The 23339-nt window shown below is 39.3% G+C and overlaps 1 protein-coding gene across 1 annotated transcript; it reads left to right on the top strand.

Annotated features, from left to right (window-relative positions):
• Nucleotides 1-23339, top strand: OC90 (otoconin 90). The gene is given in 15 exon segments (XM_026057044.1): nucleotides 1-46; nucleotides 4131-4196; nucleotides 4699-4758; nucleotides 5040-5214; nucleotides 9790-9902; nucleotides 11123-11251; nucleotides 13774-13827; nucleotides 16512-16562; nucleotides 16837-16893; nucleotides 18839-18988; nucleotides 19337-19435; nucleotides 21347-21521; nucleotides 22438-22544; nucleotides 23031-23280; nucleotides 23282-23339. Coding segments are annotated over 15 exon segments (1590 nt in total).

Consider the following 23339-nt stretch of genomic DNA (forward strand, 5'->3'; position numbering starts at 1 on the left):
ATGATTGTAATTCTGCTGGTGTCTATGCCAATGGTGTTGTACAGTGGTAAGTGGCCATGTATTTTTATGATTATTTGGCATTTATGCCTAAATACTATTTCAAGTACATGCATTTGGAAACAARCCTTTAGAAGCAAGCCTTCTAACCCTCCAAACCTACTTGTTCAACACCCAGACGCGCTTTAATAAGTGTCACTAGAGGGTAGTTATAAAACATATTTCTCTCAGAACTTGTAGTGAAGCAAGAAACATTAAGTGGGCTTAAAACATAAACAAAATTGGAGATTTCTGCTGGCATTTGGTCATGATGTAAATCCTTTAAAGTAAAAAAACAAACAAACAAAAACCCTCACAAAYTATATATGCAGAGATTCTAGTCATTAAATGTATATTATCTAAATTCTCCAAAGCATTCAGTGGGTCCTGAAACACAAGTGATGTATAATATAAAGCTCCTCCTTGAAATTTTACTTTGAATAATATATTTTTTTTCTTCATATAAATCTAGCTTTTATTGCTGGTTGGAGAATAAGTTCCAGCTGAGCCAGTGATGGGGATAAGCAAACAGGGTGATTTCTGCAATCCCTTCACTGTGTAGGAATGTCATTATGAGAAACAGTCTGCAGGTGAAGAAAAGGTCTCTTAGAAGGTCTAAGACCATTTTTGGTTGTTCTGTGGGGTTGTTTCTGAAGTGAAAAGAAAACTCGGCAACTTGGTATACACAAAATTCTGCGCTGACTTACTACAACTTCAGCAGTTGCCTCTCTTCTAAGGATTGGCATGGATTAGAAGTCAGGGGAAAACTGGTGTAACAGAAAGCACATGGGAAGATATATTAATGAAGCTCAACATCAAGATCCCTACTACAGAGATAGAGATCAGTAAGAATAATAGTATTTTCCAGYTGTAGTGATAGAAAATGCAGAAATACCTACACCATTTATCCAGGGGGGGAAAAAAAAAGGGTATTTATTCCCCAAATGTAAAGGGGACTCTATATTGATAATGCCTATTACAGGGGCCCTCAGAAATTTTTATGACATAACATTTGAAAGGGTTTTTCTGCCAAGAGGCTATGCCAGTTTTTAGATTCTTGCCGCCCACCTTCTAAGAAACCCAGTCTAAGCACAAAGATTTGAAATGTTGCCCTAGCGCTTTTCTAGGTTTGGAGAGGATTCTTGATTTTTATTAGTGTGGGATCCATTTTGTCAATCTCTACTTTGAGACTGAAGCAAATATCTGTGCATGAACTAGTAGCTTTGCAAGAAACTAATCTAATTTAGCTTGGATAAATTAAATAAGTGTGGTTTGCTGCACTCYGATTTTCCCCAGAACAATCAAGTTTTCTGCTCCCCAAAGTTTATAATGACTAAGAACAGTGCTGCATCCATGTCCTATATTATGACATCTTAATTGGCCATGATTATAAAAACAACTGAAAGTACACTGATTTTTTTGATGGGATTTGTTCAGATAAAACTTCTGAGAAGCACTGTCCAAGTAGCAACAGGCTACTGAATGACGAAGGAAATTTTGTGGATAAGGCATATAACTGGGTAGCCTACGAGCTGATGTATCATACAAGTCTCTGTAGGACATGAGCCAAGTCACTTAGCACGTTTTAGGGAAATTCGAGAGAGGCTGATCTCACAGCGGCATTCTGAGATTTGAAGGATTGATTTTTTTGTAGTGCAGTCTTTCACTGGCTAGAGAGGGAATAAAATAGGAACATTAGTCCCAAAAGACATGATAGCAGAAGGGAAGGAGAGAGAGAGAGAGAGAGGGAACGATTCATCCAGAAAGTATTTTCTCATCATCCCTCCCCCCACAATTAAAACAAAATTAAGCAATCTTGTTAACAAACGTTGATTCATTGATCTTGACTCACTGACAATTAGAAATATTGTTCTTAGTAATAAAATGATTAGAAGTGCCAAAGGCTTCCCAAGCAGCTGAACCTGCAGTATAGATTTTGCTCCAAGGGAGTTTCAGATATTTGTGTGTTAACTGGATGCGTGCAAATTAAGTCTGCTGAGAAGAATTAAGTGCAAATGAAGGATGCTGGAACAATCATATCTCTCCAGCAGCCTTATAACATGGCTTTATCATTTGTATTCAGCTTTAGTCTCAGGAATGCAGACCAGAGTTTTTGAAATGACTTACATGCACACTCTCATTTCAAGTCAACAGGATTTTCAGTTTTGTTTTCAAAATTTTACTGAAAGCACTAAATGATCAATGGCTCAATAGATACAGAGTCTGAGCTATGCTGATCTGTGATATTTCAAAAGCTGACTCTAGATACAATTGATAGAACATGGCTTGGGGAGGATGTTTGTCATTGCAGGGGAAATACATGCTTTAAGCCAGAAAATAAGGGACAGCTTTTCTAAAGTACAGTCTAATGTGCGTGTGAATATATAGCATTAATGGTAATTGTTTTGCTAGCTACATAATTATTTTGCTTGAATCTGAATTCCTTGTGGCTGTCAAGCTTTCAACAGAGTTGTTCTAATTCTGCAAAAAGGCCAGCCTTTAYAGAGAAGCCTTTTCTGTTTTGTGAAAAGCAGTCCGTTCCACATGGACCTGCTGCAACGAAGGACATTTCTGATGGATTGTTGTCCATCCAAAAGCTTTTCCTTGGGGCTAACACTTGCAGAGAACCAATAACATAAGAGGAAGTGCCTCTTCCTACCCTCACTGGTCCACATCCACATCTTGTCGCCAGACTTGAGAAATTAATTGCTGGAGGTATATTGACCTTTACCAGCAACCTCTTGTTCACTCCACAGAAGTTATAATGAACTCCTGGATCCCTGGAAGTTCCATATATACAATCTAGAAAGGTCTTATTTTTTTCCTAGTCCTTTGTTGAGCATCCAGTTAAGCCTTATATTAAAAAAACAAAAACAAACAAACAAACAAAAAACCCACTACTTCCCTGTCTAACACCTCTATTTATTGAAAGAATATGCAACAGATTTGCAAGATAACTGCCAGCTCTTTCCCAGAATTTTAGTAATGTGTTTCCATGTCTCTCTTTCATAGGAAAAATGGACAGCATTCCTAATGCCAGTTATTCTGAGAGATAAGCTTCACCATGAGTTTAACATTACTTTTTTTCTTTGATCTTTAGATCCTTGATCCACTAGATACCCTTGACTTTTTTATTCTTTGTAATAAAATGTCAAGGGTAAATAAATCCAAAGCAAAACATTATCTCCCAAAATTGTGCCAAAGGTAAGAACAGGGAAAAAGTGTTGGAAGCAAGAGACCAACCACTAGATTTCATCCTAATTCAGGACATGGCAAATAGGAAAAACAAAAGTATGGTAAATCTACTGCAGCAGCTTCAAAAGGAAAAAAAAGTGTTAACTTGAGAAAGAAATAGTGATAGGAAGAGAGCATAGGCAATAAGGACTCAGAGAAACCAATCTGAGAGGCTTCAGCTCTTGATCATGACTCTCTTTTCTAACACTGCATATCATACAGCACACTATAATTTTGCCCGTGTAGACTGTAGACCCAACTCACTATCTAAGTGAACAGCAAGCTTGAAAAAAGTTAAACACATATACCTAGACAATAAATCCTTATACACCCTGGTGAAACAGCAAAGCAAAATGCAGAGTAAGAAATACGATATCTAAAACAAAAGGTGTCTCACTATCAAATTGAGGTTGAAGATCACTGTGACAGCAAGCACTTACAGAGATTTTGTGCCAGCATTTTGACTTCAAATAAGTGAAAATCACTGATTTACAGAATAGAAGTGTTTGGGTCAATGCAAGAAGTTGTTCAAATAAAGCAATTTTGTACAGTAATAAGTAATCCCAGTAAGCATTAGTGTTCAGTGGAGCACAGGAATGTGAACATTAGCACATCCTCCCTAGTAATACCACAGTTTAGCAGATGATTGATTTTCATGTTGAAGCCAAGGTCATTTATCAGCACTCTTCTGGGCTTCCCTGGGTGTGGAGGAGCTAAGCAACTGTTTCTTCTCTCTGTCGAATCAGCTTGTTATTGTAGGAAGGTATTCAAAAAACATGCAGTTTATGTGCAATAATGAAGCAGATGATCAATTTTTAAATTTAAAATCTTTTTCTTCTCATATCTGTTTGCAGAGGTAGGAGGCCAAGAATTGGAGCCACCAGCTTTTCTACCAGAGCTTCTTAACACACCTGAAAGATTCTTAAGTAAGAAKGATTTAAGCTTTACTTTCTACAATATTGCAGGCCATGAAAGGATGGCAGTGCACTATTGCATCATGAAACAGGACCTGTTTCTTCCCAGCTTTGCTTAATAATCTGGATCCATCACGTTRGAAAAAATGTCAATGTTAAAGAAGCAACTTCTGTCCCTGATTCATCTTTTACTTGCACCTGACTTCAGTGGTCTCAGTCAGCCACAACATGACTGAGGGACATCAGCACAGGAGAACTGGGGCCCCTGAATCATGAGTGCAAGTTTACTAAGCCAAAGATATCCCTCATTTTACCGAGSACAGGCTTTTGCACTGCAGTGGGGAATCATTCATACTCCAGAAGCVGAGTGCTGCATTGCAGGAAAGTTTGTAATTACTACATGCTTCTTAATCTTTGATAACAACAGAAGCAAGATGGGAGCAGTTGGGGGGACAGTTCTTTTCACTTACTTTTTTTAAGAGAAGCATTTTGTTCTTTTTTTTTTTTCATTTAGACAATGCCACATTCTTCAATGGAGTCTTTCAAAACGTGGGAAGTGTTGCAMTATTTTTTGGTAAGTATGTGTTTCAGCTGTATTTGAGCACTGAATAGAAATGCTAGGGAGTTTACTTTTATATATATTGAAAAGGAAGGGGGATTTTTGAGGCTGTAGATTTGCCCAGAGACTATTATAATACTAAACACTGCTGAGTGTCCAGCCATTGCTCAGCGCTCCTGTGTGGTCTTGTTTAGACCCTGCTCTCATGCTAACATGGAGGCATTCAAGCTGCCTCCATGTCACCCAAATCTGTCTCACCTCTGTTCACCATGCTTTTATGACTGTTCTCCTTTCAGACTGCCTGGGTTCTCATTTCACTTGGTTGCAGTCCATCTTCACCAACTTCCCCGCCCTGCTCAATTTTGTGAACAAAATGAAGTGTATTACTGGGTTTTGTCCCAGGGATTTTGAAGACTATGGTTGCTCTTGCCGGTTTGAGATGGAAGGGCTTCCCGTGGATGAAGCAGACGGGTAAGTCTCATTCCGTGAGGACTCTTCTCTTGGCCTGGCTGGCTGGCTGTGCTCTCATCTCTGATGATYGGAAGCATGACACACCCTGACAATTTAAGGACAGTTGTAAGAAAGTGGAAGATTTGTTAAGAGGATAATTCCCACACCACCCAGCTCTGTTTAATCTAGTCATCACTCACTTGCAACCTGAAGTGTCTGATATGACCTGCAAAAGAATTCCAGCTCTAGTTATTCAGCCAGTCCAACACTGTCCCTATCTGCTGTTGAGTGACATCTTTTTCCTGAGTAGACACCCAATAATAGTGTGTCATGGAACCAGATGAAGTCAAGGTTCCCATATAAGACCATGTCACTGAGGAAACGTTTACATTTCATGATATGCTAGRTGTTTTTTGAGCCCACGACTCAAGCATCAGTCATAATCTATAGCACAGGACCATCTGTTTCCTTCTTTTTTTCCATAGCTTAGGGTTTCTCTTTTATTTCCTCATAGTTAGACATGGAGAAATACTCCCTTCTTAGAAATAAAAGCAGAGTCTCACACAACTGCATATAATTCCAACAGTGCAATCCTGGTGGCACAGCTGGTTTAAACTGGTTATGAAGAGTGACMACTAAGCAATAGAATAGATAAACACCATATCCATTTCTTTGACATCTATTACCCAGAGGTCTTGAAACTCTGAACAGATCTTCATGAACAAAACCTCATCATTTATTTGTGCTCTGTCTCATACTTACACMATGCTCCAGTGCCACAACTTGGAGGCCCTCTCAATAACAGAAGTGGAAGAATATTAATCTCAATAGACTTACAGGTTTACCAAATTGTTGGTATTGGGAGCTGTGCAATATCACGTCACCACCAGCAATGTAAGCATATAGTGGACTCTACTGGAAATGTAGGCATCTAGGAGGATTTTAGTGTCCAGAGAATCGGGTTACAGCTATGTACCTCTTCAAGTAGCAGCTAGGAGGTCAAGTAAATAAATCTTGCTCTAAATATCTACATACATGCCAAGGACAAAAGACACTGGAGCATCTAGGCACAGAGAAGCAAAATGAAGGACAACATAGTTCAATGGCTCTTCCAACTACTTAGCACTGTGAACAAAACCATCCCAAATCTAATAAGATCACCATTATCTTCAGTGAATGGAAGAGAGCTGCTACTCCAGTCCCTGACTGGACTAGTARGAAAGACTGTAATATCAGATCAGGTAAATTAAATGGCCACTCACTTATGCCATTTGGAGGTGAGAAAAGAAATTTGAAGAGGACCAAGATCCATCCTYGGCTAAGCTGAGACAGAGGTTTTTCCAGCCATGCCCTGTAATGATTCCCTGAGCAAATGCAACAAGGGCTTAGAAAGACCTAATGGCTACAGCAGGGTGAAAATGAATCCATTCAGTTTCCAGCATGGGATGGCTGGGAAAATGCAGGTTTAACTCTGCTACTGGAAGAAAGCCATGGGACTTCTTATGAAAGGTTTTCTGAATAAACATGATGACATGCTGAAATGAGAGCTTGAGGCAGTTCAATGAGTTGATACCTGAAGAGCTGAGCACCTGGGCTTTCTCTTCATTCAGCTTCATTTTAATGCRCAGTGGCATAAATACAGCAACAGCAGAACAAACTGTCAGCTGTTTTGTCCTGAGAAAAATCCACAGAGTCACTTTGTCTTTTTAGAGGATAGCAGTCCCTTGGCTGGGTTTCCTTAGCAGCAAGGCAATCCCACTGTAGTTTGCAATGAGTGTAGACTGTTTGATTATTGTTTTGCCACTGACAAAGATATGCCTTTAGTTAAATAGACTCTCCAAACAGGTGGCTAATACAYGTCTTTCTGAGAGACAGTTCACACGTTGCATTTTTTTCACCTAGTTTTTTTCCTTAGAAACYGGTTTTATAAACTTCAGGCTTTGGCATTGCCATGTCTGCAGAAGTTCCCAAAAAATGGGCTGAACAGCTCATYGTAGGCATTTAAGGCAGGAGGGATTATTTGTACCCATAAGACCAACTTTATCCCATGTAACAGAGCAGCTAACTGACATATCTAAATTAGGAGCTTAGTCTGCCTCCATAGACCACGGGGAAAGAGAAATGTGTCCAGAGGACAATTCACACCTTAGAATCCCCTGCTTGCAAAGGGTAAGTAAATTGTCTGATTAAGTGTAGCCCTGTTGATATAACTGTAATGATCTAAAGATATGTGGACTACAGGTAGTTTTAGAGTAATTATGCAGTTAGAGAAGCTTCCAGATGCTTAAGCCTCACTAAATACCAGGCAGAGAGTGGAGTGGCTGCTGTGATATTTCATCAGAGCTGTTTGGATACAAGCCTGTTCCAGGTGGAGCTTACAGGCTAATCTCTAAAGTCAGATCTCTAAAACAAGTCTCAGAAGGGTTTGGGGCACTGAAGAACCATCAGGGCCTCTCTTCTGGAGGGTATTGTTCCCAAATTTGTTTGATGCATTACCAGTTTCACTAGACCAGGTTACAGCAGGGAGCAAAATGGYTAACAGGCAGCGGAGATACTGGAGTCCAAGAAACTGGATTCTGAAAGTTCATGATAACAAGYGGTTACTTTCCTCCTCAGCTTCTTTTGATGCTTCCTGCTTATAAAGCAAACAAGGAAAAACAAAACAAACAAACAAAAAACCCCAACAAAATACACCCTCTTCTTCAAATGAACCTCAACAGTAAAGCTAGCCATTAGCTGCCCGTGTCCCGTAAGGAAAGGCCAGTGGACTGTTTCATGCAGTTAAACACTACCTACTACTGACCTGTTCCCCAGCCTGCCGGCATGAAGCTCTTTGTGAACACTGGTACTCTGCTGGTAACCTGAGAAAACTTTATCATTGATGTCTTTCACCAAGTCCAAAGTCTGATCATGCTTGGACATGGCTGGCTTTGCTGGTTGTGTAGAGAAGTTTAATATTTGCTGGGCTAGGAAGTGTAGCCTTCTGACGGGAACCTGGAACAGGGAGGTGTGCATTCCCTGCTCTGATCAGTGCAGAAGTACTTTTGTACACCAGCAGGTACAGTGCATATGCGGGACCATGGGTAATACGTAATAATATATTCACTGAGTATTTAACAAAATCACYACATGAGCTAAATTACAGTCAACACCTTACATTGTGTATTACAAGTTAACTCTTCCTCGTAGCGGGTGCTTTTTTTGGGTGCTAACGTTATCTTTGCATTTGACATGGACAAGGCCAATGGTAATTTTAGAACTGACCAAACTTCTGAGTCCCTTTCACTGAAATGAGGACATTTCAATCCAAATCTAACAGCAAGCTCCTGCTTAATTTATGCAACAATTTTATATTGGGTAAATGATGGCTGTTTTACTAGCATTTAATTTATAGCTGATGTCAGTGCACACAGATGTTGCTATAATATAGAAGTAGTTGGATTGCCTGTGAAAAAAACAGCTGAAGAGAGGACTGATGAAGAGCTTGTTCTTTTATTTGAGTTTTCATTGCTATTCACAGCTAATGTGGCCTTGCAGGCATTTGGGGGTTGCATGACAGCAAGAGTGTAAGAAAAACACAAGGTTCCTGACTGCCTTTGCAATTTGGTGGTAGGACAAAGCTGCTTTATTCTGGYGTGAGAAATGGATTTCAGGACCCCTTCCCATGGCTAAATGGTGCATTTTAATTGATTGTTGCATAGTAGAAAAAGTACAAGAAGCAGAGGATAACAACGCACACATTTGTGTACGTCATGATGAGGCATGGTGATTCACAAGGCAATGCAGAGAAATTAACCCTTCATGAACATCAAGTCCTGGGTAGTTCTCCAAATCTGCAGTGAGAGAAATTGTGCCAGGACTGGAGCCTAGAGCTCTAGATCCAAGCTGTGGGACAGGGAGTTAACATTATTGTGGGTAGATATTCAGGCACTCATAGTAGGTTTCTCATTTAAACTGCCTGCAGAGTCTCTGTAAATATTCAGGTCTCCACAGCAGGAGAGAATTTTAAGCATGGTCTCCCATAGCCTCCAGGTCACTCCAACCACTGAACTGATGGTTAAATGCAAGTACACCACTTCCTACCCTGCCTCATGAGAGAGGTCTTATGCATTTAGCTCTGGGAAAGGATATACAGCTGCGATTCACCCACCTTCCTGTAAGCTGAGAGGTAAAAGCCAGAGGCCTCCTTTTGATACATCCTGCTGGCTTTCTGAGATTTCTGGATCCCATTCTGTAGTGCTCGTTCTCCCTCAACATCGCACAGAGAACCCAAGCGCCTCACTTAGGCATTAGGACCTGCTTTGTGGGGCTTATCTTCTGTGCCTTGTGTCCATTGCCTCAGTGAGCAGCCAGCTGCAACACAGAGACAAGGGAAGGAGCTGAGTTTTGCATCCAGCTGTACTTAGCCTGCTAGACTGAATCAGTGGAAACCAGTATGCAGACTTTCTTTTGTCTAGGGACCATGGTGAGGACTCCTTTTTCTCCTTTGGCATCTTTTGCATTCTTGTATAAGAATGACAGCCAGAACACAGCAGTACAACCTTCCACTGAAAGGAAACTAATGTGCCTGAACTTTGTGTCATTTTGTTCTGTAAGCTGCTGTTTCCAACACCGCAAATGCTATGAGGAAGCAATGGAGATGGAGTGCACATGGGACCCATCAAAGATTTCTACAGATGTCAGCTGCCCTACTGAAAAGTTGATCTGTGGTAAGATTAATCTGTAGCAACAGCATAATACTGGAGCCTTGTGATGACTGAGAAATTCATTTTGATGCATCTACCAAAAGTCATATATAAGTTAAGCAGAAACCACCTCCATATCTGCATTCTTGAGTAAGTAAGTGCTCTGCTGAGGTCTGAATACACCTGGAATTGGAATATATGGAGGCACCAAAGCTCAATTGAACATGAAAATAGAAGCCCAATAGCTAGAAACTTGCCAGCGTTCCTCTCTTACAGGCAGCCTTTTGCTGAGGTGTCCCTGAGTTAGCAGTGTTCACTTTGCAGGACCATTGAGCTTCGCTCGGGACTTCTCCATAGATCCGGAATGCAGATGGTGATAGGCAATCACCTGAAAAACAGTTCCCCCTTTTGAAACTACAGGGACTGACTTTTATATACTTTGAGGTATCCAATTCTTTGTTCACAGGGTCATATACATACCTGAGATACAAGAGTGGATTTTTTAAGGCCTAAAGAACCCTTATGATCACCCTGTTCACCCTTTCCAATAACACTGTGCATCTGCTCCTTGCATAAAGTTTGGCTGAGCTAGAACATCCTGTTTAGAGAGACAGACAACCTGATTCATTGTTTCTGAGTGATGGAGTGCTTATTAAACCTCTAGGTAAGGCACAGCAATGTGGCTTAAACTGCTAAAACACTATATTTGCACTCCTGCTCTAATTAGAGGACGAACATTTTTCCTCAAATAACTTTACCCTCAAATGTCTCTTTTTATGTCAATAAAATTATAACCCATAATTTTCCATCCTCAGCCCAAAAAGCAAGTAGGCAATTTTAATTCATGCTGTCATGGCTGGTAAGATGCTGAAAGCCCTGAATGGCTATGATATGACCTTGCATGAACTTCCATGTCCAATATCACTAATGCTGGAGCTGCAGCCAGAAGGCATTCATAAATGAAAGAACAAGCWGACAATCACCAGTGAGGGCAGAGACAGCGGCATTATAACAGGAGGTATTCCATGCAATGCTGGTACAGGTCTTGGCATGTGTGGACTGTGGTTCTTAAATGCCTTATCTATTTTAATATCATTTTTCAGTTCAACCTCCCTGACTGAAGAAACACAGTATAAATAGGTATGCGCTATTGAATATAGACACAAACCTTACAGGGAAGAAAAGCAGAGAGCGGAAGAAGATATTTCAATAGCACCTTGTCTGGATTTTTGTTTTATTTCCAGAGTCTGGGGATCCCTGCGAAGAGCTCCTCTGCAACTGTGACAAAGATGCTATTGAATGTTTTCTGAATGCACATATTAACTCTTCCCTGAATGGCCTGGATGTGTCCTTTTGTCCATCTCTGGTTACAGGTAACAATAAGGATCTGACCTGTTGCTCTCTGCTGTCAGTGTTTCCACTGGCATCAAATTGGATTCAAAGAGAACGAAGCATTAGCATGATGGTTTCTTGTCCTAAATCTGGCAGTCTGTCCTAGTCTCCATTTCATGTGTCCTTTCCATTTACTGGTACTCAAATGAATACTGAAAGAGAAGGAGAATGTAGATTAATTGACATACTGGAGCAAGTCCAGGAGAGGTTACCAAGAAGGTTAGGTGGCTGGAGAACATGACGTAAGAGGAGAAGGTTCCAGGGAGATCTTATTGCTGTCTTCAACTATTTAGTGGGGGTATACAGAGAAGATGGAACCAGGCTCTTCCTGGAGGTGCACACAGATGGGGAAAGAAGTAACAGATCCAAGTTGTAACAGGGAAATTTCAATTAAATATTAGAATTATTATTTTTTTCTTTCTCTCTTAAGGGTGGTCAAATCCTGGAACAGGGCCCCAGAGACATGGTGAAATATCTATCTTAGGAGAGAGTCAGAACATGACTGGAGAAGATCTGGAGCAGCCTGCTCTAAGTTGGCACTGTTCTGAGCAGTGAGTTGGAACAGATGATCTCAGGATTCCCCTTCTGATTTGAATTATTGGATTCTAGTTAGGATGATTAGTGACCTACTAAGCTAGCATAAATGCCAAACTGACAATAATGCAAGCTTAAATCTTCCCTTTAGTCATGCAAAAAGTAGCTAGAAGGGCAAAAACAGACCCAACTCTGCTCTGTTTCTTGGTTTCCATCTTGGAAAGAAAGACTCCCCTGTAAAGATGAAGGGGATATTTATCCTCATTTTCATATACTGATCTGTCCTCTGTAGCTGAAATTACAGCCTTGTGAGTATGAACACATGTCCTGTGGGAACAGGGTTGGATCAAAAACTTAATGCATAGGGAGCAATCAGAGCATGACAGGCAGAAGGTTTTCAAACTCCCAAGCTGACATAGACATGAAAAAGCAATGCTAATTCTTCTAAGTCCCTCAGATCATGTTGACAGACCTCAGTGTCAAGGCCAGATATTCAYGTACAGAGGTCTGGATTGTGCATTCCCTCACAAACAAGTCAAGAGAAAAGCAAATGCCACAGAAAAATTTGCATCAATTCCAGAAAATTGTTTCTTATAAGCCAGCATTCTTTCACTGGGATCAGATGTCTCTAATATAAAGTATGGTAGTTGCAGCACAGTACAAAAAAAAGAGGAAATTGTTAGGTGTTAACAAGAAAATCATGCTGCTTTTACCACTGCTGGTAAAGACAGGTTCAATTTTAGCTCATTGAATACCTCTACTAATTTTAGGCTCCTGATTATATTTCTTACCTGTATAAAACCCTTTGAAGGACACTTTTTTATTTAGTGCTATTACATTTCTGTGTAGCTGTTCTGTCCATTTCTGTCTTTGAAAAAATACAATTCTATCTGACAATTTATAGGAAAATGATTTTGGCAGATTCTTTATTACAGAGAAAATTTGTATCAAATACCACCATTTTCTTTAACATTTGCTTTAATTGGAATAAATGGGAATAAATTCAGTAACTCCTTATTTGTTGTAATATTCAGATTAAATGGTTACAGTCTCCCTTTCTCACACTTGAGTCTATGAGAGAGCTTTCTCTTTTTCAGAAACAAATAGCATGAAAGAGCTGACAACGCTTCACATGGAGGGTATGTGCTTATCTCTAATTCTTTAACTGGAGTGTATTAAATCAAGATCAATTTATACTCTGAAAAAGTATCATGAGCATTTTGGAAGCAATGAATTCCTTTTCAAGAAGCAAGACAATTTTTAGCAAGATATTAAAATATGAAAGGAAGAGAAAAAAAGCCTAATAAACCAAAGCAGCATTTTTGTGACTCAAGCTTTTACATGGGTGCTCTTGAAAATTTCAGCCAAACCATTCATTCTTCAGAGAAGGAATTCAGAAAAGAACCCTGAATCTCATGCAGAAATAGTAAAAGAGAAAACACACTAAAAGCATTTTAAAAATCATTTTCAAGTGGGTCCTTTTCTGTTTATATTCCCATTTAAGGCCCTTCTTCAGCAATGGTCTTAGATGTTTAAATCTAGGCACTTGTCTAAGTAGTATTAATCTTAACCTCGTATCTTTACAATAGGCCACATATTTAAGTACCAGCTCAAATGGGAATTTAAAGAATGATTATTGTTGATCAGTTTAGACTGAAAGCTCTTTGTGGTAGAAACTAAGTTTTTTAATTATTATTATTATGCTGTACATCACTGAGTAGAGTTTAGTATTTGCAGTCAATAAATACTAGTGCAGTATTACAACATTGTTAACCTAATTATTGGTAAATGTAGTGATATTTACTATATTTATATCATTTAATAACTGTAACACTATAGCAAACGAAACAGTAAAAATGTTAAGAAATAAGTCCCCTTCTGATGATTCTAAGCATGTTACATCAACCACCTATCTAACGAACGTTGTAAGCCATGACTCTTTGGAATAAGAATGTTTTTATTTTTGCAGAAATCCTTCACCGTGGAACTGACAAAATACAGCCTGCTACTGCATCCGTGGAAGGTTTGCAACTTCACAGTGCAAAAAGCACCGTTGTCAGCTCCCAGCAGCTGAAATAATAAAATAGAGGAAATAAGCTGATTATTTTCTTTCAGCCCTTCTAAAAGGATTGATAGAAAAGTAGATATAATGCTTTGGTGATCCAATTCAAGCCTGAACCACAGGGTGCAATGTTTCAATGTGTGTGTGTGTCATGTGCCTGGCCAGTGTTTACACTAATTTTCCCAAGGGCTGATACTGAGAATTCCATGACAAAATCTGTTTTCATCAAAACAGACCTTTCCCCCCCCCCCCGCCCCCCAGGAAACACAGGTTGCAGCAGGTGAGCTCTTTGGCAGAGGAGTGCTGTGTGGGTGCCAACCACTGCACCCCAGAGTCAATTACGTACTTATGTCTTTAAAGAGACATTTAATTACGCAAGCTCTAGCAGCATTATGAGGAAAGACTGAGCGTGATTTGTTGAATGCCAGCCAACAGTTTGGTGGTTTATTTACTTGCTGTGTAGACACCCAGGTTTAAGTTCCTTCCCTACTCTCGACCTGTTGCACCCCCATTCCCATCCTAGTCGTTCTTGGACAGTTTTCATTTTTCCTGTTAAAATCAACTGCTATTAGTTTTATCTTATATGTGAATGGATGTTTTCAAAATACCCTTGTTCTGGTGTCGTGTTCTCTTCCTATCTGCACGATGTGCAGTACCAGTTAGGAGGCCCTGGAGAGAAGTCACCCAAAGCCTGGATGTCCCTAGCAGGGCACACCTAGTAAGGGTGGGCTAAGTCATAAAGCCCCTGCTTCGATCCTATGCAAAATCATCTTGGAAATCTACAGCTAGTTTTAATCAGTAATTCAGTAATGATTTGTCTTACAGCTAATCATTTCATTGTGGGTTAGGGACAAAAGTATTCCGCTACAGCAGGAGTCCAGCCTGGGACAGTCCATGGCCTGAATTAGCAGATGCACCCTGTAGTGTGGCCCCTATAGCAAGCAAAGCCATACTGTGTCATGTACAGAGACTCTGCATCTGCCAACTACGCAAGCAATGCGTACTGGACTGGTGTGACCGAAGCCACTGCTCACCTTAGAGAAACTCGGAAGTAATTTTATGGGAGCAGTAAGAGAGGGGATGTCTTACCTTTGAAGAATTTAACAACCACGTTTTGAGCCATACTGTGCTCCTCTGGTAAGCTTGTGGGACAAAAGGCAGAAATGTTAGCTCCCTCTTTTCTCAAACCTGCACCATGGTGGACTTGTGCTATTACTAGTCACACCTGCTGCCTTTTTCCTGTGAAAAGCTAATGACAAAGGCCATGGTGCTTGCCCTACTTTCTTACCGCTGCAGCTTGCTCTGCCGTGATTTGGTAGCCCCGTCTGTGTGGCAACGCAGTCCAGCAGTAGGGCAAAGCAATCCTCCTTGTCTGCTGCTTCTCCCAACCCCAGCGTGGCTTGGTAATGCCTGGCCTCCACTTGCCAATTGCTGTTCTTGAACAGCGGCCTCAGTCTGGAAGGAGGAAGGGGCAGGGGTGGAGGGTCAGTCTGAAACACTGCCCTAAGTGAGAATCTGGAATAATGAAATCATATATATATATATATATATATATATATTTTTTAATTAAGGAATAATGGTTTAGACTTTAATAGGTCTTATGATTTTAAAGCTACTTTGGACATGCACAATGACACCTACCTGAAAACCCTTTATGCTGAGTGTGAGTGCTAACTTGTTCCTTCATACTTGTCCTATATTTTTTAGATAATAATTTTTTTATGAGATATGTGGTGGTGTTTGCTTTTTTCATCTGACAACAACTCCAGTCTGGGTTCATGTTTTTCTAGCTGCTGCTAGGGAGTTTGGTAATACAAAACTGAGAACTCCTGTGGCAGTAAGTGGGTGCACCTGTATTTGCACATCTGTAGCAATCTTTTACTTTCTCCAAAGCAATTACTCATGCACTCTAATCAGGCATAATTCATCACACGGCTCAAAATATGGTCAAGGGATAAAAACCTGTACTAGGAATTATGGAAGGATAACATATGTAGTCAGACTTTGAAGGAAATATTTGGAAACAAGCTGTCTCCTCATTTAAACCCATAGGAGCTTCACCGTTGACTACAGTGGAAACTGTATTAAGCCAAAGCTAGGAACTATTCAATAACCCACTGAAAGGCAAACAACACACAAAAAGATGAAGAGATAAGTTTTAGGATTATTTGATAGCTGTGTTTATAATTAATCAAAATGAAAATCAGTTTATCAAATAAAGAAATAAAACAGAGGTTAGGGAAGAATTTGGGTTTGTAGTTGTCTATCTGTATTTGACTTTCAATGCAGCCAAAGACAAGGTGTTCATGAGTAATGTGGTATTCATTCTGTGTACAATAGTGAGATTTTAGACCTAATTCTCTTTAGTGTATTTGTCTGTCAAATGGATTTAGTATTGCAGTCATATTTATGCTTCCTCTTTGTTAGTGTAAAATACATTATTTGAACATAGCAATGAGATTATTTTATGGGTAACACTTTTCCTACAACATTTAATACACTGCAGAGAAAAACAAGCAAATCTCTGCGCCTGAAATGCTTGGGTCTTTCTCCTTTGCTGCAAAAGCTCTTCTCAGCAATTTGACTTCGCATAAGACTCTATGCTGGCACTTGTTTTCTGAATTTATATTTTCTGTCTTTAACAGTGATTTCTTTTGAGCCCAATGAGATGGACCTGGGGACTTCCAAAGCAGGAGGTAAGAAAGAGTCTGTGATTACACTTTTGTTGATTTATTAAGCTCTGTGGTGTCACAGACAAATATCTCCTGATCAGGATTTCTAGATAATACCTCTAGTTCTTCTACTGACTTGCACATCCTTGAGCAAACCACTGTTTCTCCCTCCTAATTACCTTCTTTATAAAATAAGGCTAATAATGATGGTTGGTTAAGCTTTATAATAAAAATCTCTCCAGAAATACATTACAGAAATATATAGCTCGCTACCATGATGCTTCTGCTTTTTGTCCAGTTATCATGAGAGACCACAGAGGTACAGCTCCTGCTCACCCAGTCCCCTTATTAAAAGGCCAGTGACTCTTAGCTTTTCTTTTCCTTTGACTGACATTGCAATATATCACCTGAAAGCATCATAGTTAAAAACCCATGCATGGTGAGAATCATAGGATAGTCTGAGTTAGAAGGGACTGCTAGAGGCCATCAGGTCTACCCGCCTCCTCAGAGCAAGGCTAATTTCAACGTTAGCTCAGAATCAGACAGCAGTTACACAAACAACAAAACCAGACTAATAGGTACTTGTTGTCTTTTATCCCCAGCCACTCATTTGCACTCCTGATGCAAGTATTTGTGAAAAATTCACATAAGGTTTTCTCTATATAACGGTCCTTTAAAATACATTCATAGCATTTGCAGCCAGAAGGGCTCATTTTGATTTTACCTCCCTTCTTTATTATATACAATTTCACAGAACTCTTTCCTACTCTAAAATCTATTTCATGTTTTGCAGTTATCACCACTACGAGCACAGTCACACCAGCAGTCACAGCTAAAAGTAAGTGGATCACCATGTCATGCTGCTTTGGAATTTTTCAGTGGCCCCTTTTTTATTAAAGTATCATTCAGGCAGACTGAAATGCACTAGAAAATGTCTAACACTGAATATGGAGAGTAGAAAGTAATCCTTTTTGACTCGGATTACACTGTCTGGATAGCAGGCATGTCCCCACCTGTAATACAGAATCATGGCACTGCTGTAGTAAGTGATGGTCTCTGATAACTTGAATGTATCAGAAAATCTATGCCTCACACTGGAGGTCTGCATGGCTACTGGAAAATAATTTGTAATATCTGTTCTTAGCTAGAATATCCCAAGATAGCAGAATATCCCAAACTCCAGTTATAATATCTACATCTAGCAGTAACTGCTTTCATTTTAAGGCATCACTATCAAAGTAGCATAAAAAGTGCACCTTGCTGAGCTGTTAACCGTATTATGTTGCTGTTGATCTCTTTCTATATTCTTTCATAGGCTTCCTTGTGCTCTTAGTTCTTTCATTCTTTTAATCTATTCTTTTATCCTGAAACATGCTATTTTCAACACAAACTAAAAATAGAACTTCAGAGGGATAAATTTAATGAATTTGAGTTGAATCCAATTAATAATTTCAGCCAAGGAATTTAAAAGGAAGGGATAAAAACATGTGGAAACTATACTCTTAGTCACTTCTAAAATGAAGTATTTTGTTTCTGAAATGCTATATTCTTCATGTGGATACTTATAAAAAAGTAAAACAAATTGATTTTCATTTGAAAACAGTATTTTCATTTAAAAGTTAGCTTATATAAAAAGTAAAAAAAATAAAGAAAAGAAAGAAAATCTTCAATAGTCCCCAAATTCAGCAAAAAATTCCTGGTCAGAGACAAAGTTTGAGATCATCTAAAACTAAATATGCATTTCATTTTGATTCAAAAGAACCTTCTTAAAATTATGTTTCCATTCAACATCAACTAATTTTCCCCTTGATATGTCTTTGTTGTCACAACCCAAAAATCCTTTAGTTGCCCAGCTTTGCATCAGTCAAATCATTTTCTACCTTCACTAATACAACTATTAGGTTTGTTATCCTCATCTGAATTGACAGTTTTTTTTTTTTTAAAGCAATTTACTCAGAAAATGACATCACACTTGCACTTCTCTCAGTGAGGCTGACCAGTCAGCAATTCATCTTATTTTCAGTAGTTCACACAACTCTTTACCTGACTATGCAACACAAACATACAATTAAAAAAAAATAACTAGCAGTTACACTGGTTCTATTTAACCAGCGTCTTTTTTTCTGCTAAGAGATGTGAAGAAAGAATCCTTGTTTTTTCACTCTTTATCTTGAACGTTTTTATCTATGGCTTTCAGTTCACACAAATTCTGTCCTTCTACACTATTACTTTGACCTGCTACCTAAAATGGAAATCTTACTGTTTATTGATTCATGTCTTCTGTTTTTCTGCTTACTTAGAAAAGGATGGATTTACAGAAGCTGCAGTCCCAGTGGAAAAGAGAAACACTTCTCTAACCTCATCCCCGGGAGATATTAGCTCAACGAAAGTCAAAATTGTCCCCACTGAGAATATTCCTGCAGGAACACCTGTGAGGACAAAAGAAAAAGGCAAGTAAAGACTGAATCACATCTATTTTAATTCTGTTTTGCAGTAATCCCCCTATATCTGTTCATGGCTATCTGAATATTCAGCATTTCTCACAGACATGTAGAATAACACTATTTTCTCCCTAAATCAAGATAGATTACATGGAATACAAGATGTTCAACACTGAAAACAACAGGTCACTGTCAAACACTCACCAGACCATTAATGAACAGTGAACAATTAAATCTCTCCCAACCATGAATTAAACAAATGTTAGAAGACTGTCACTTGATTTGGTTCGGAATATACACTTTGGCTTTGCAAGTCTAATCTTTATAAGTCTAATCTGTGCACAATGCAATCTACAGAGACAAGCCCCACAAGAGGTGGCCAGAGCCCAGTTTACTCTGGAATAGCTCTGGAACCTACGCTGTCTGACAGAGGACCTGAAGAATCTGCAGGAAAAGGTAAATGCAGAAATTTTTTTCAGTTAAATCTAATTAAAAATTTAGCTACCTCTGTACTAAAAAGTACATGTATATTACAAGTAGAGATTATAGATATCTAAACCAGTTACAGACATGCACATATATTAGTACGTATATGAACAACAGGAGACAGCCATCTGCAAAGGCTTCTAACAGTTGAACTCCTTCCACTGGCTCATTTTGGACTCTAGTTATCTATTAATAACCACTTCTAGCATTAACCCTTATAAGAGCTATTTATGATTAGGTTAAAATATGTCCTTCATACAGTGCAAGATCAAAAATGGTTCAGTGAAAGTTTCTCTCTGCTTTTGTTTTTAGACAGTAATTTAATCACATCTTTGAGCTACTTCATTTTACAAGCAGCAGAAGCAATAAAAGGAACTTCTCTCAGTATCTCACTCTGACCTTCTGACTACTGCAGAAGGCTTGATAGCATTGGTCTCCTTCTCATCATTTCAGATGCTTTTTCAACTCTTGCTGGGAGTTCAGAGATCCCTAAGAAGCTTCAGACCTGTCAACTGCTGTAAATCCACGCTCAGACTCTCATCCGTCTTGTTAGGCTTCCCAATAGAGAGAAGTGGTCCCAGAGCTGGAAATAAGGACCACAGAAACACAGCAGATGTGAAGAATCCAAGACTTCTGTCAAAGGCTGATTGGAAAATATCAGCTTTTAGATCATGCATAGCATTGCATGAACTTTGGACTCTTTACTGGTGAATTAACACGAGCAATCAAAGAGCCAAGAAGGCACACAGGCAGAATTCTCTATCAGCGGAAGTAATCTGGCTTTACCCATGGAAGAGGGCAGAAAGACTCAGTCAAAGGCTGCAGAAGGGAAGACAGGATCACTCATGGGAGCAAGGAGGAACCATGGGGGAAAGCAGCCCTCTCTTTCTTTCCCACAATCCAACCATTAAGTCCCATCCAAGCCCTTTCCCTCGCAAAGGCCCAAACAGATCCCCTCCTGACATCATCTTTCTTGACATAAACCATATTCTCATCTCAATTCTTAGGGATAATTCCCATGATATCAATCCTTCCAGCCTGGGTGAAGCCACAGAGGCACTAGTGTTCATACGCAGAGGTGCCAAGACTTTGGCAGCACAGTAACCATCACAACAGGATACGCTTCTGCGGTTTGAGATAAAGGCATCATAGCTTGAATAGACCTGCAGTTAAGAAGCGTCAACGTGATAATCCAAGCCTGTCTTTTTTGGTTTGTAAGACCAGGAAACAATTCTCTTTGAAGTGTCACTTCAGAATCCTAACTGTTAATTTTCTTTTTAGAAAGCAACATTACTACTGATTTTTCTGTCACCATATCTAAACCTTATTAGGACAAATTTGTAAGCAGAACATGAAGGAATCATGCATATCTTAGTCCAAGTACACCGTTAATGCTAAGTGTTCATATTTCGTATTTCAAATAAAAAAAAAAAAAAACTGTTTCTTCCAGCACAGTGTAGTCATTACTCAGTTAGCACTGTGCAAGAACAAGAGGTTAGGACTATTTTCTCAATTAGTTAAGCCAGAATGTTCTGAATTCTCATTTCCATCTCAGCTAGATTTGAATATTCTAGAAGAAATATCTTATTTAATTAGGAAGGATTACATGAATGCAGAGTCCTCTTATTGTAGTCTGATTTCACCTGTATTTTACAACTTCAGAGGGATCTCTCTCTTCAATAAATTATATTTTCTCCCACCTCTCCTACTGACCTGTTTAATAAATTCTAAGAGCCACAGATTGTGGACTAGAGAAATCATTTAGAAATATTAAAATGTTATCTTAAAAAAAAGTTGTTATGGCTCTGGAAATGCTTCTGTCACAAGGCAGCCCCTACTGTTGAAAACGTGATGTGTCAAATAACACTTTTCTCTTTATAGTATGTGAACGATTAACCTTTCTGCAAGAGAGAGGAAATGGGAGAGTGAAGATGGAGCTGGCTCAATTAGGAGAAATGCTGTTCTGTTTAACTGAGCGATGCCCACAGGAATTTGAATCTTATGGTTGCTACTGTGGCCAAGAAGGAAGTGGTTATCCTATCGATGTGCTGGACAGGTGTGGGCTCTTCTACAATCTGCCATTAGCTATGGGATTACTGGAGCACCTAGGGGGACAAACCAAGATTATGGGAGCGCCTAGGGACAAACCAAGATCAGGATGCCTTTTTGTTGGGCCTCGTACAGCTACAGATCAGTAGTCAGGCAACATTTGTGGGGGGGGGGGGGGAAGTCAAATTAAATACATAGGTGAAATATTGAAATGTGGCTAAAACGTTCTGTTAACACATCAGTTCTTTGGAGATGACTTACTAACTAGATTAAAATAAGGGACAATCATGGGAGGTAAGTAGAGCGCAGGAAGAGTATATCAAATGAGATGAGGATGAGGGTTGCAGTGACATATGGCAAAGGCATGGTTTGGAATATGATTTATGAACTGAGGAGTTAGCATATGTCTGTGCTGTGCTGTCCTTCAGAAGGGAATATACAGCTCGACTGAAATACTACCTGAACTGCAACCCAGAGATTTGCCACTGCTGACAGTGTGGCTTTTGGTAGGGCAGACTGCCTATGCGTGATAAAGTAGACTAGATCAAGCCTAATCAAGGCTCTGACTGTCGTGATGAAATTTTCAGATTTTCAGGCAACGATATTTAAAAGTGTCTTCAAGTGTTCAATAGTGGATTAGATACACAGCTACAGTTGTAGTTACTACTGTAATATCTAAAAATTAAAGGTGGTGTAGTTTTTGTTTGTTTTTAAGGATAGAATACCAAAGGAATTAGGAAGAAGGCTGTGATAGTAGGAACAGCACTGCCGTTTTTTTCTTTTTCTTAACGGAAAAGTTTTTTTTCATAATATGAAAACTAAAGTACCTCAGTTTTAATGTGCATTGAAATTAAAATAATTGCAAGTACTCTGTGATGCAGGAAGATTTAGTATTTTCCAGTTACATCTGCTCTTTGTTTTAGGTGCTGTTTCTCTCATCACTGTTGTATGGAACAAATTAAGAAACTTGGATGTCACGCAGAACGAATTTCAAGATCTGAAGTTGTATGTTTTGATCACAAGCCAAAATGTAAGTTTGGGTGAGAGAAAATTTCTCATGTTCTGATGAGAAAATAATGAAGTATTATAGACTGAATACCATTGTGCCTGTGAGCTGCTATTGCTGAGCATGGAGACAGAAAGATTGGGCTTACAAAATGTGTTAGTAAGGATCACTCCAAACCTGAGCACTTTTTGTGGTTGACATAAAGGTTATTATATCACTGTGCTGTGAACAAGCTCCTGGTCAGACTGAGAGATACATTCAGATATTTTATGACTGGAGACACAAGTCAGCTCTGGGTGTCCCAATATTCCCAAATGCAACTGAAGCCAGTTGGATCTTCAGCTGCCCAGCACCTCAGCGTCAGGCTTGTATTTAGATGACTAAATGTGAATTTGGGGTCAAATATTCAAGGAACATTTGAAAATGTGAGTCAAAGGCTCATCTACCCATGACAACACATTGACTAATTATAACTGCTTTCAAATATTAACTATAAAACTTCTTTTTAAGGTATTGGCTGGAGCTTCTGTGAGAAACTACTATGTGCTTGTGATAAGACAGCAGCCGAATGCATGGCTTCTGCCTTCTTCAATGAAAGCCTTAAGTTTTCACACAGGCAAGTATGCCAAGAGGAAGAAGTCCCATGTCGAAGTGGAGTATATGAACGGCCTTTAAGCGGCACAGAATTAGGCACTGGGATTTCTAGCTCCGAAGAAAGCAGTGAAGAGGAAGGTCCGTTACGGAGCGTATTAAGAAGAGCAAAGAGAGACACAGTATCCATTTGGAAGCGTAAGAATTCTACAACATGAAGGCAGATAA

The sequence above is a fragment of the Apteryx rowi genome, unplaced genomic scaffold (genome assembly GCF_003343035.1).
Source record: "Apteryx rowi isolate R43461 unplaced genomic scaffold, aptRow1 scaffold_136, whole genome shotgun sequence".
In the NCBI taxonomy this organism is placed as follows: Eukaryota; Metazoa; Chordata; class Aves; order Apterygiformes; family Apterygidae; genus Apteryx; species Apteryx rowi.